This window comes from Thunnus albacares, chromosome 7 (genome assembly GCF_914725855.1).
Source record: "Thunnus albacares chromosome 7, fThuAlb1.1, whole genome shotgun sequence".
NCBI classification, from domain to species: domain Eukaryota; kingdom Metazoa; phylum Chordata; class Actinopteri; order Scombriformes; family Scombridae; genus Thunnus; species Thunnus albacares.
This window is the reverse complement of record NC_058112.1, coordinates 5,160,391-5,173,983: the sequence shown is the minus strand read 5'-3', so window position 1 is coordinate 5,173,983 and position 13,593 is coordinate 5,160,391. Positions and strand designations below refer to the sequence as shown.

At 39.1% G+C, this 13,593-nt stretch overlaps 2 protein-coding genes across 4 annotated transcripts in view; one reads left to right on the top strand and one right to left on the bottom strand.

Moving 5' to 3' along the window:
- The window catches only part of ranbp10 (RAN binding protein 10), a 33,328-nt gene extending 26,204 nt beyond the window's left edge, over window positions 1-7,124 (bottom strand). Inside the window, exon 1 of one of the 2 annotated variants that reach the window (XM_044356295.1) lies at window positions 6,746-7,124. In XM_044356295.1, coding sequence (XP_044212230.1) covers window positions 6,746-6,947 — 202 coding nt within the window. In that variant the 5' untranslated portion in view covers window positions 6,948-7,124. The remainder of the gene's footprint in view (window positions 1-6,745) is intronic. The other variant, XM_044356296.1, reaches the window with a different exon arrangement.
- Window positions 7,125-7,295: 171 nt separating this feature from the next.
- On the top strand, window positions 7,296-12,354 carry tsnaxip1 (translin-associated factor X interacting protein 1). Of its 2 annotated transcripts, none has more exons than XM_044356298.1 (11): window positions 7,296-7,926; window positions 8,036-8,144; window positions 8,405-8,551; window positions 8,692-8,785; window positions 9,852-10,048; window positions 10,321-10,462; window positions 10,728-10,891; window positions 11,029-11,136; window positions 11,329-11,438; window positions 11,694-11,817; window positions 12,070-12,354. In XM_044356298.1, the coding sequence occupies exons 1-11, from the start codon at window positions 7,871-7,873 to the stop codon at window positions 12,142-12,144; spliced, it is 1,326 nt and encodes a 441-aa protein (XP_044212233.1). In that variant the 5' UTR covers window positions 7,296-7,870; the 3' UTR covers window positions 12,145-12,354. The 2 variants fall into 2 exon arrangements, with proteins under 2 accessions (XP_044212233.1, XP_044212232.1); XM_044356297.1 differs by having other exon boundaries at window positions 7,297-7,926; window positions 10,725-10,891.
- The last annotated feature ends 1,239 nt before the right edge of the window (window positions 12,355-13,593 follow it).

Sequence of the window (13,593 nt, the reverse complement as noted above, 5' to 3'; positions counted from 1 at the left end):
CCACTTACCAAAATAAAATGACATGTGAGGCATCTACAGATTTTCAAAATAAATTACAATACAGGATTTGTAACATTAAGATAACTCCTACGTGTTAATGACTCTTTTTAAGGACATTTTTTGAATCTATCCAACTTACAAACAATAAGAAACGTGCATACAGTTAGTACGCTCCAAGAATTGATTTTCTCAACAATCATTCATCCAATCAACCTCACACTTGGCGGGCGTATTACTGAGGACCCAAAGAAGTGCAGCGTCGAGTGTGAAGTTATTTGGATGAGCTGTTCTCAAGAAAGCTGCAAGCAGCAATACTGGAGGCCAAGCAATCAGCCCATTCTGAACAGGCACGTTTTGCACGGGCACTGCACTAGTTAGATATAAATTCTGCATTCATATATCATGCTGTACAGACAAAACAGGAAAAATATTGAAGTCACTTGGAATTTTTCAATGTCGGATGATTAAGAGAAAATGGAGGGTTGTAACAGTTATACATCTCTCAATTCACCCAATAATTATGACTACACCAGCACTACAAATTGTAATAGTTAAAGAAATATCACGTTATTGAAGTGAAATATTGAAACAAAACTGTCTCAGCATTGGCACTGTGGTGTCACATATTTCAGCTGTTATGTGACATCAAACCTCCCCACCGGAGGTCGAGGATCAAAGGTTAATGTCCTGTTCTTATGGGCACTGTGAGGCCTCAGCTGCTGACTAGGAAATCAGCTATCCCACCCCAGGTTCTATCCTTGACCATAAAACAGGGGAAAGTGCAAAATCTATCAGTTCAGTAACAGCAGGTATAAGACACAGCAGCAGAAAAGTACACCAGTGAAGAAGAGAGAGATTTTGGATGATTTAGAGGACACAAGTACGAAGGCTACACGTACACTGTCACAGTGGGTACAAAGTGTTACAAGAGCACCACAAAGGTAAAAGTAAAAACACTTTGAAGAAAGACAGAAGCGATCAGTAAGAAATATTGCATCACTGTTCAAATCGATGTTTTTCTTGATTTTTTTTTTTCACCTGACCTCTTCCTTACACCCAAACCTTGGTCCTTGCATCTCACAAGCTATCAAACTCTAACCAAAGTGCACAAAAGATAACAACAAGTTTTGATTGCCACCCTAGATTGTGATTGGATGAGAACACAGACTGTAGATTGTTTGGAACCAAAAGCTATAGTGCTGAGTTTAAACTACAATAATCAATATCAAGAAAATGGAACTTTCTACAGTTCTGGCCAATACTGACTTCACTGAGACAGGTTATGCCACACTGCAACACCTTAACGTTGTAGCCCATAACAGATGTAATGGCCTCATTTGGTAGAGGTTAAAGCTAAGGCCACATAGTGGGCAGCCACTCCAAAGACAGTCAAACCAATTGCACACCATATATCCAATGCAAAATGGAGGTGACACAAAGTAACTAATGGCTGGTGTAGAAAGTCAATCATTTAGTAAGTAAATGAGCAGTGATGGTAGAACTATATAAATAAGGTCCAAGCTGTAGTAAACTGGACATATCCCTTATAGGCCTTACACAGCCATGAAACATTTGTACAGGTGTTTTCACTTACCTAACCTAATTGGACCTCTCCCTATGACTGTGTGGATGTGCACAGATAGTAACTGATTGACATCTCCCTCACACCCACATTAATTTGGTTGCACTCATTACCACAGACAACTTACAGCTTTAAAATTCTTATTATGGAGTTTAAGTACTTCACATATTTTCCATCATAGCTATGACCGATTTCAACCTGAGCAGAAGCCTAATCAGCCAGGACACCTGAAAACGCCTGTAAATGTCTGCAGGGGTTTTTAAAACGGAACTATTTCAAGTCTTAACTTCTGTCTAAAAACTTTGAAAAGCTTTAAGTCTAACAAGGCTAAGAGTCCACTGCATTGCTAAAGGCTCTTTGAGTCTGTACTTAGTCACAGCAGTGATTTGAGCTAAATGCTAATGTCAGCATTACAATGCTAACAAGCCATGGTTTAGCAGGTTTATTTACCATGTTCACTACCTTAGTTTAGCGTGTTAGCATGCTAACATTTGCTAATCAGCACTAAACAAAAAGTACAGCTGAGGCTGACGGGAATGTCATTAGTATTTGGTTATAAACTAAAAATTGGACAAATTGAAATTCTGACCTGATAATGGCACTAAATGAAAAATTAAGGGATCATCAAAGTTATAACAATTCATCTCAAGGGGGACACGGTGTTGTGCCCTATATTCATGGCAATCCATCCAATAGTTGTCAGGATGTTTCACCAAAAGCCAAAAATAGCAACCTCCTAGTGGTAAAGTCAAGGGATCACCAAAGTCATGGTGATTCATTCTCTGGAGACCATGAATCTCTAGAGAAAGTTTTGTGGCAATCCATCCAATACCGACTTACCAACTGACCGACCAACCCACAAGACAACAATGCCATCCATAGAGCCATAGAGCTAAAAAAAAAAAACAACTCTTTCTGACTCAAGTGGAATCAGATAGATTTGTTTTTTGGACATGTTTCACCCCTATCACATAAATAATTTAGAATCAAAGATCAGAGGTGCAGGTGACAAATCAGGAGCTAATGTCAAACACAAAACACTACTTGACTACAGTAGATATTGGCTACCAATAGCTAAATATAGGGGTCCCAGCTGTATTCCAGTCTTTTCAAGTGGGGTTAGATGGGGTTTTTGGCTCCCTGTATCAAAGTAGCAGTGTGTTTAATGGACTTAACAGTCCAAGGTGTCCTAAAGGGGCTGCAGTGGGATTATGGGCTGCTGGAGCTGTTACTATGAGCAATTAGGTCCTTGTATAACTGGACCAAAAGCTTTGTCTTCATCCTTGGCACTTTGTCAAGCACTTTCTCAATAGATGGAGTCCACCGAGGTTGTGCTTTGTCATCTATTCTGTTTGTGATTTTCAAGGACAGAATTTTAAGGCACAGCTAAGCACTGGAGGATGTCCAGTCCACTTTGGTGACCTCAGGATTGCATGTCAGATTTTTGCAAATGATGTAGTTCTGTTAGCTTTGTCAGGCTATGACCTGTATCACTTGGGGAGGTTGGGTGTGGAGCAGTTGGGATGACGGTCAGTACTTCCATAGTTCATATAAAAAAAGTGATTCATCTTCAGTGGAGTGAACTGCTGCCACAAGTCTAGAAGCTTAAAGCTGCATGAATTGATATTTTTGGTCACATGAGAGCAGAAGAACAAACTCTAAATACAACACTGACATATCACCTTATAAAGATGTTATTGCAAACATGCTACAAGTAATTACTTATTTATAGATCCAACATACACAGAATCCAATATTCACCCTCCTTCTAGCTTTGTTTTGGTCTCCACCTACTCCTGAAGGAAATATCTGGCTCTCAAGCTGCTAAATACTTCACTATGTTCACCAGCTGGTTGCTAACTGTCTGTCTGCCATTTGGTGCTGGGCGGGTACCATACAGTGGGTTTATCAGAGCTTTTTCACTGAAAAATGTTGCCTGTTGTGTCCAGGAACAAGGTTAACCAGAGCAGAGTTTAGGCCTAAACACAGCCTAGGCAGACAACCAGTGTAGAATAAACAAAACTGCATCCATATCCATTGTGGAGTATATCTGGCCCTTAAGAGGCTCTGTAGAGCAGCACTCATCCAACAGTTTAACCCTCATCTGGCCTTAAGTTTGGATAGTGACTATGATAAGGTCAAGGAGACGGTCAAGAAGTGGCCACAATGAGGTTCCTTCACAGTGTTTAGTGGTAGGGTGAATAGCTCAGAGCTCAATGAGTTGATGCTCTTTAATATTGAAAAGAACCAGTTGACTGAACTTAAGCAAATGCATGCCTCTCTCAAAAGGTTGTTAAAATGCACTTTGAGAAAAAAAAAATGTAAATCACTTATTAAAGTAGAAGAGGGAAGTGGGCGCACAAGAAGGTGCACCCTGTATTGCTACTTCAATCCTTTATTCGTTATTCACCTACACTGGTTAAAAGAAGCATATTTTGTGCTTTTGTACAATAATCTTTTATTGTGAAGCACTTTGTAACTTTTGTTTTGAAAATGCTATACAAATACATTTTCACTAACTTAATTAGTTGATAGATATGGATAAATAGATGGTTAATATTAAAAATACCTGATTCATATAACAGCAGGTTTACAGTAGGTTTTTCCGACACAAACCCACAGAAAACCTATTTGTATTCATATTTTTTAACTAGTTATTTATTTTTCATAGTCCTTAATCATCGTCTCAGTCATCCTAGAGGGCAATTAAAAGATTCATTGGATCCAAGCCATTCTGTTTTTATCAGCAATATATCATTTCATACTTTACAACAGCACAAACACTATAAGGTATACTACAATAAATTACAGAATGTTATATTCTGTGTATGTATATAGCCCTATCTGTCAAGCAACTGTTATGTCTTTCCATTTATCAATCCATAAGGCCTGTCAAAAGAATGATGTAATTATGTCTGCATCAAAATAAAGCAGAGAAATCCTTCATAGACCAGAGTGCTGTAGTTTTTGTTCAAAATTACATCTTTTAATTGGTGTATTCCTCTAGCTCTAAATCAATATGTTTGTTTATATACATGTTATATATGTTGTTTATTTATGTATCTATCTGTTAAGACTGGGTAAGTTTAATCTGTGTCTGTGCACAAAAGGACTAGGTAGACATGGTGGCCTTGAACAGAGAAAATTGGCACAGTGGTCAAAATAGCATCCAAACCACAAGGGTGAGGGAACAGAGCTGGAGATAGAACAACCAGGAGGAGAAAAAATATCCTACACACTCCAGAATTGGCCTATTTATGTGTCATCCCTGAACAATTGTGCAGTGTCATTTAATCTGGGCACTTTTCATAGACATAAAGACTCAACGCCCTATATAACCCTAACATGAAATGACACATCTTATCTGAAGACATATATGGGCCCATTCATCAATTTGTGCTAATGTCACAGCTATAATAAGTCCATAGATAATTATAGACATGCTAGAGTCTCAATAGCTGTGATTTAATGGAATGTAAGGAAAACAAAATTATCAGAAGTCTACATGGAGCTCAAAAGCATCAAAAGAAAAGGATGCATCATTTGCATTTATACAACTGATTAAATAAAATATAGGATATTTTAAATGTGACCACTGTTCCCATCAACAGGGAACTGATCAATTATGCATGAAAGAATCTGTGGATTATATCTGACTATCTGCCCATGAGTCTAGATTTAAACAAATATTAGGCCTGAGCTGCTATTCACAAACAGCAGGATCACCTACTAGGTATGTGCCAAATAAGCCTTTCAAAATGGGTTACACAGCCTCCTGCCTGCATCCTCTCATCCTCTACATGTTTCACTGGTGTAAACAGCCAACAAGGCCCAGAGTGGCCTCACAGTGCCTCTATTAAGATTTTTACTCGCCTCAGAAGCATGGATGTATTATAAGACCAGGGCTAGCTTGCTTGCTACTGGTGGGCTGGCCTGACTGACGAAAAACAACATAGTAGGCTAAAAACTGAGAGCAAGGACTTCACAGAGACGTCACTTGTTTTGATTTAGGAGCTGGATATATAAAATAATCCATCTGACAGGCCTGACTGCCCGTACTGACAGATTTTAGCCATCCGGATAGATGGTTGGCTCTAGCGTCTGATGAGCAAAGTTGCTGTTATTGTGAAAATGCCAGAGTCTGTCGATACTACAGATTTATTAAAAGATCGCTACATTTGGCCTAATGTAATGCGCAGAGGCCTCCTCCTTCACAGCAGCTGTTGAGAACGAGCTGGCTGCCTGCTGGAGGCTGGACGTGAGACTGTTGTTGTGCTCAGGGCACATACACATCTGAGTTGGAGTTGGACCGGTTGATTCCAGGCTGGAAAAACAAAATGATTTACACATTTTGTTATAGTTAAGACTTCTAAAACAGTGTCACTGAAATCACGCGAGAAAGCAAAACAAAGCCATTTTTATTCTATTTTGGTGCTTGCTGTTGTCAAAAAAACCAAACAATTGGGAGTATTACACCCATTACAGTACAACATTGTTGAAGGTTAACAACAAGTTTGGCTGGTATCCATCTTGTAGGCAGCTTACCCTGCTGTTTTCAGTACAATATTAGTCACAAGGAAAAGCTAGGTTCGCTAACGTTAGCAAGTTAGCCACTAGGCTAACTACTGTATTTGCTAGAGAGAGCTAGCTGTTAGCTAGCTACTGTTTATTAAATACCATTAGTTAGCTTATTGGCAGACCCCCCCTGTCTATGCGTCGTTATTGCTGCCAATGCCCCCCCTTCCAGTACAAACTGTGGAGCACGTCACATGCAGTGTCAGTTTACTGCAAACAAATAACGTCATAAACGGTAAATAAACAAAAAGGAGGGTCGTGTTTGTTGAAGGTGATTTTTTTAGTGTGGCGGTAATGAGACCAACTGACAGGGGGTTAGCGAGTTCACTGACACCCATTTGGGCATGAAACAAAGCAAGGTTACAGGACAGGAGAGGCAGCTCAGACTAGATTTACCAGGACTGCACACACACACACACACACGCACACACACACACACAGTCAACATAATCGCATACTGCGAGTGTGTGTGAGTGTGTGTCAGACCCCCTCCCCCCCCACCCCCTCCGCAACAACACAGTGACAGATCTGAGCTGAGACCCCTCTTCTGCTGTTGTTTGTGACTACTTCTTCAGACAAGTCTCTAACCTTTGTAATGCACCCGCAGGTTGTTCTGTGACAGCCCGATGTAGCTGTATTTATCCTTGGGGCTCCAGGATCGGGGTAAAGGGGTCTCCTCCTCGTTCACAGCCGGGTACAGCCGTTTCAGCCGTTCGTTCAGCTCATGCTCCTGGTAGTTAAAAGCAGGATCCCCTCCTAACGGCAGGCTTCCCGCTCCAAGCTCTGCCATTTTTTTGGCTTCTGTATTGTTCGTTTCTTTCTTCTAACCAAATCCCCTCGTTGTCAGTCTGCTGGAGCTGTAGGCTGAGAGAGTGAGAGGGACTAGAGGGGAGAAAATAGCAGTGGTGTGACATCCCCGGATAAGCAGCAGAATGTACTGTAGGCTGGAGCGGTGCAGTATGGGTACTGTAGTCCCGCTGCACGCTCGTTGTTATGCTAATATCTCTAGAAAGGACTACACCGCTCTCCACTACCGTTCCAATGAGAAAGGTATCTAGGAAATGTAGTTCTTTAGCTGTTCAATTTAAACAGTTTTTTAAATTATATATATATATTTTATCTTGGTACGTCGTAGATGTATCAAAGAAAATGGAACATGATTTTTTGATAGCTAGAGGAAAATTAATGAAAAGCATTAAGAGTACTGACGAAAACAACGTATAATATCCCCAAAATATGCTTATTGTTTAAGACACTTACAGAGCCTTTAATGTAATGACTTTAGTATTTTAGTGTTTTTATTATATTCTATGTTGTCACTCCTTACCTTTACGATTACATTGTAACTATTGGAAGTTGCCGTTTTTATGTGTAGGTTACCCGTTTGTTTATATTTCATTGTATATTTATCATTGATAAAAGTAACCAGGCTTAATTTGCTCATTCACACAAGATTTTCCCCGTGGTTAGGAGGTGGGTTTATTTTCTTTTTATGTTCTTTATTCATAAAGAAAGTTTCAGCTTGAAAACTTTTCAGGCGCGCCGCGGTCAGCTATGTGGGTTTTGCTGCGTGTTCCGTCCTTGTTACCATGGAAACCCTGCTACAATGCTCTGATGCTGATGTTTCTCTTGAGATAAACAGGCCAAAGTCAGACATTTAAAACGAACAAGAGCTTTTGAAGTTATTATTTAGCCTTTGGATATTGACTAGAAATGTCACCGCACAAATATATCAAATTTCCACCTTTATCGCCGTCACAAAAACAAAGGCAAGTGATTAAAAAAGTTGACTAACAGCGGAATTATTGTATTATGACTATTTAGCCTAACGTTATAAGTGAACTAAAATGTTGGAGCTATGTTCTTTTTCTATTTTAGACCTAAATATGACCATAGTCTACAAAATGACACTGTCCAGATGTCAGAGAGAGGGCTAGAAGGAGAAAGTGCTGGTGCAGATTCTGTTCAACTATCTCCAGCGAGAAAGGTAAGCAAGCCAGGTGAAGGTTCATCACACCTGGCAGAATTTCACTCATGATAAGCCATTGCGAAATTAAATATGAATAACAGCTTGAGTATTTCAAATCCTGTAAAGATAATTTGTCAGCTATAATGCCTCTCCCTTCTCTCCTAATCACAGTAATAAATCACCGTTACAGCACTGGATTTCGATTTATTATGTATTTGTGTGTATTTGTGTGTGTGTGTGTGTGTGTGTGTGTGTGTGTGTGTGTGTGTGTATTATAGTTGTGCTGGACGGGAAGCAGTTACATTTATGCAGGCCCAGGCCCAAGGAGAAAGCCCCAATTCCTGATGCACCTGGAGAGCTATGTGAACAAAGAGCTTCATACTATCAACCCCCATGAACCAAAATATCAGGAATTTAGGCTACAGGTGTTGTGGTTTCTTTTTTACATTAAACAAGACAAAATGTACTGTGCACATGCTCAGGTTCAATGCACATAATCCCTGCCACACACTTTTTTTTTTTATCTGAAAAAGTACTTACATATCTTCATCTGCTTTGGCCAAAGGTCTACCGGGATGTCTTTGCTTGTTTCATCAAAGAGTTCAGAACCTACCAACCCCTTCTGTCTGCCATCAGAAAGGAATATGAAAACACTTTAGGTCAGTAACTGTGCAAGTAAGCTGGCTTGATCATTTGCATTTCCTAAGAAGAATTACACTAGTATAACACACTCTTCAATGGATTCATAAAGTGCTATAAAAGGAACAAAGCAGGCTTTGACAAGGAAGGAAAAAAAAATTCAACAAAGAATCAGTTATAATAAAGGAAAATCCTGTCTTTGAGGCTGACCAGAAATAGCAAACGGCTATGCTTTGAAGAATTGGACTGCCTTTCTTCAAAAAAAGAGCAAGTTCATTGGGTATATATTGTGTCTGCTGTGCCCTCTTAAACCCACATTTTTGAGACTAAATCTGAGTTATAAGGTTAACAGAGAAAGTGCAATGGGGATGGCAAGTTATCAGCAACTAATTTTTTACTAAATTTCAATGATATTTGATACTTTTGGAAACATAATAAAAAGAGAAAAAAAACATAATGAAAGACTCAGTCATAATCAAACTGAGATTGAACAGTTCAGTGATTGCTGAGTACAATATATTGCCAAAATCAAAACACATGGTGCTGCAAATTAAGACAAAAATAAGACAAAGACAAAAAAATCAAGAAAAAAATAAGACAAAAAACTAAAGCATGAGAAGTTAGCTACTGTGAATTTGTTTTTAAAAAAATGGTGGTTGTTTCTTGCAGGGTGACATACTGTAGAGGCAGCTGTAGTTTTTCATTCAGCAGTTTGGTTTCAAGCACCAAAATACTGAATCACAGTCATGCTTCATGTAGAACTGCAGGTCATGATTATTTGCATTATTGAAAAAAAATCTATTAATACATTTTTTCAATTTATCAATTAGCAATCCAGCCTCTAAAATCTTAAACTAAAGCACAAGTTCTGAGATTCTGAAATGATTGCCTATTTTTATTTTGTCTGACAGTCTAAAAGCTCACAGGGATTCAATTTACAATGATATGAAATAAAAAAAACAAGCAGATCTTTGACTTGTTGAAGCTTATAAAAGGACTTATTTAATAAATCAGTTATCAAAATGATCATCAACAATCATTTCAGCCATATAAATGATCATTTCCCTGCATTGTATATCTGTCCAGTGTATCAGCAGGATCATATCCGAGAACTGGAACCACTGCGATCCCATCTGAGGCTGGTGACAGAGGAATGTGACAGGAAGATTCAAGCTCGCTGGTTAGAGGAGCAGGCTGAGATTGGAGTCTTGAAAAGGGAGAAACAGCAACTGCAGGAGGAAATTGAGGCCATGAGGGAGAAAGAAAAGGCCACGCAGGCAGTGGTACATGACGTGAAATTTGGCGTTCTAACCACTATTTATTTAGTCATATAACTTTTTAGAGTGTACAACTAAGTGCGATTAATATCCACATGAATTCTTGCTTCTTCACTTTTTATTTTATGCATGTGTATGAAAAAGCTATTTAGGGTAGAGATCTCTTTATCCAAAGAATGTTTTGTTGGAGAATCAGAAATTCTCTTCAGATTTTAAGGTAGATAGTAGATTATCATTATCTTGTGTCATCTGCCCCACTATATTCTATTTCTCTCCAGGTGGACCATCTGCAGTCTGAGCTGTCCAACCAGTATCTGCAATACCGAGAGGAGCGTGATGCCCGCAAGATGCTGATCTGGCAGCTCAATAACCTAACGAGATGTTCTGTGAAGGAGGAGCATTCTGCAGATGAAAGAACAGGTGAGTGCAGGCAGAAAATCATGTCAGCATTTATTTATTTATCATATTGTATTTCCTGCTCACTGACTCATAATCTCTGGTACAGGCTCTGTCAAAGTCTGTCATAAAGCGGGTAAAAGAATTGCTTTTTACTGAGAGCATAAGAATTATTTCTGAGTTGCAGTAATTTCTGAATAAGAATCAACCAAACACCTAAGATGGAATATCCAAAAATAATGATAATGATGATATTATGTTTTGGCATTTGTTTACATTGTGAAAGAAGAGAATAAGGACCCTGTGGAGCTGCAGCTCGCTCTGAAGGTGTGTCGGAAAGACCTGACTAAAGCCCAGGAGGAGCTCACCAGGATGAAAGCAGAGTACTGGGATGTCGTACCTCGACGCAATTGGGACAGCCTGGAACAAACACACAAACAGACCCTGCTACAGGTGCCTCATATAGACTCACATACTGTTCATACAGTGCTCACTTGCATGTGCACATACACAGATTTCATTATTTAAAATCATAACAGTCTTCAGCATGGTTTTGTATTTGTTTTTGTGGGGTTTTTTGTGGTATCTAGTTGGAGACCCTGCAGGGTGACTTTGATCAGTTGAAGAGTGAGTATGACACCCTGCTGGAGCTCTACAAAAGAGGCAGTGTGCAGACACGTGACCCCAGCACTGTGCAGGTACGGTATAAATGATTTGTTTCTCCTCATTTTATGGTAACTGTGTGACACATGCAACCCTCAAACAAAGTCTCATCAACATTTTACCCACAAATGTATCGTATAGATATTGATTTGTTGACATTGATTTACACAGATTTGTTTCACCAAGTGATACTAACCTTGTTTGACAAGTTGTTTGTTGATTTTCAGATGGGTGCAAGTGTGTCCCAAGGGCAAAGCCAGATTCAGTCCGACCAACTAAAAGAGCCAATCAACAGTGATGCCTCCAAGAGCAGTACACTCACTGTCCAGGAGTTTAGGTGATATAAATAGATGCACACACTATTGTAGTCAAGTCAAGTCACTTTTATTTATATAGCCCAAAGTCACAAATTTGCAGCAGAGGGCTTTATAAGTTGGACAACATACTACACCCTTGATCCTTAGACCATTAATTCAAATAAGGAAAAACCTACAAAAAACATTAATGGAAAAAAGGTTGTTGTTCTGTATGGCTGTCTCTTTTCTTCTCTGTGTCAAAAGAGAGTCTTTTGTGTACGTGTGTGTATGTATAGGGCAGCCCTGAGGACAGCATTCCCACTGAAGTCAGATCAGGAAATAGATGAACTTTTGGCCTCGGCTCAAAGCGAATCAGACAGCAGCAATGACACCATCTCTTCCCAGAGACTCCACAGCCTAGTACGTAACAGCAGGGGTCTCGCTCTCTTTTTGAGAACGTGTTTTGAAAACGTGATCCCCAGCTTTCATCTGCAACTGTTCTAAGACATTGCATTAAACTTAAGATATTTACATTAACTGTCACCACTTAGACCAATGTGGATATCCCAGTGAGGCAATGTAAAAAAAAATATCTTTTATCTCTTTACAGCATGTTACTTTCTTCTGTTCACTTTCTAAGATTTTGCTCTCTTGACTTTAATGCTCCAACAGCTTGCAGAATCCGATGTGGCAGCCTTACTTCCTGCTTTGGATGAATCAGAAGAAACTGCTGTATCAAACTTTTAAACTTCCTGCCAACTGATATGAGAGGGTAGTATTAATTTTATTAAGTAGGCCAATATGTCAGCTTAAAGACATACTAGAAAAAATGTTGTATGTGACCTTAAGTCTTGAGTCTTAAGTCTTATTGATTGTACCCGTAACACATTTTTAACTGTTAATGATAATGTATGTACAATAATATTACATCAAAGGGTAAACATTGTGAATTTGTGAATATTACATGATTACATACATCATATTACATTGTGAATATTATTGTCTGCTGCTGTCACTGATACAGTAGCCCAGAAATCAAAACCTTGTCAAATCAAAAATATCTTCATAACTATGTATATACCACTAGGAGTTAAGTAAGGACACATTTAGTTCCAAATGCAACTTATCCAAAAATAAATACATCATGTATAATGGTCATTTATTTGGATGGCTTTCTTTTTTATCAGTGTATGTCTTGCAGTCTTAAGCTTTTCAGCTCCAAAACACATCCTAACATTCAATCCTACGCTGTATGTGTGTTCGTGCGTGCTTGTGCAAGTCACACCACATTTGACACTCAAGACACCCTGCTGAAGACACCTCTTGCCCTGTTGCAACCCCCAATGCATGTGTCATTTGAACAGCTTCCAGAGCCTTATCCCAAGAAAAACAGAGTTGGATATCAACTTATGGTAGAAGCACTGTTTGTCAGCCTGTTGTCGGGTAACAAGGGTTCAGCTGGGGCACAAATCCTTTAGTGACTGGAAGCCTGACTCTCAAAAAAAATCAAGCAACTGTTGGTTCATTAGAGCAAATGCAGGAGTTTAGACAGAAAATCATCTCTAAACAATTTAAACAATGAGTTTAAGTTTGTGTGTGTTCAACTTATTGTTTAAATCAATAGCTGTACAAATGATATGGCTGCATCTACATAAGGAAAGTAGGGATCCAGCCAGCCTTAGTGTCCTTGTCCTTACATGGTCTGGATGGTCTGGAGAAAGAGATTAATGAATGTGCTGTTAATGATAAAGTGGCCACCCCAGATAAGCTACTTTCAGACATGCACAGTAATCTGTAATTGCCAATTTTACTGTACAGGTTGACGTCATGTTTGAAAAGGCCCCCAATTTCTTTTTTGGTTTAAATTGTCCTGTTAATCTGCCAGCTCAGAACCGTGTAACAATTTCTTCAACATTTTCTACATAATCGAAGTCTGAATAAAGCAGTTGCATTGCCAGTAAATGCATACACTACATTTTGACGTTTTCACATGCAATGTTTTTGTGTATAATGTGCAAACCAATCACAAGCGTCTATGAACTGAGACTTCAAATGCTGGACCTTGATCCCAGACATCATTTTGAAGTGCTAAATACGACTCTGGAGAGTTTTGAGCCGCACAACTTTTACAAAAATGGCTAGAAATTGGTTAGGTGACAAAAGGTCATCCACAACGGACATTCTGACAAAACCTTT

Excerpts from the sequence above, each read along its gene's own strand:
- tsnaxip1 (XM_044356297.1), top strand. The coding sequence starts at position 7,871 with ATGTCACCGCACAAATATATCAAATTTCCACCTTTATCGCCGTCACAA. Across the intron at positions 10,049-10,320 it reads AAAAGGCCACGCAGGCAGTG|GTGGACCATCTGCAGTCTGA; the intron begins GTACATGACGTG and ends ATTTCTCTCCAG. Across the intron at positions 10,463-10,724 it reads TTCTGCAGATGAAAGAACAG|AAGAGAATAAGGACCCTGTG; the intron begins GTGAGTGCAGGC and ends ACATTGTGAAAG.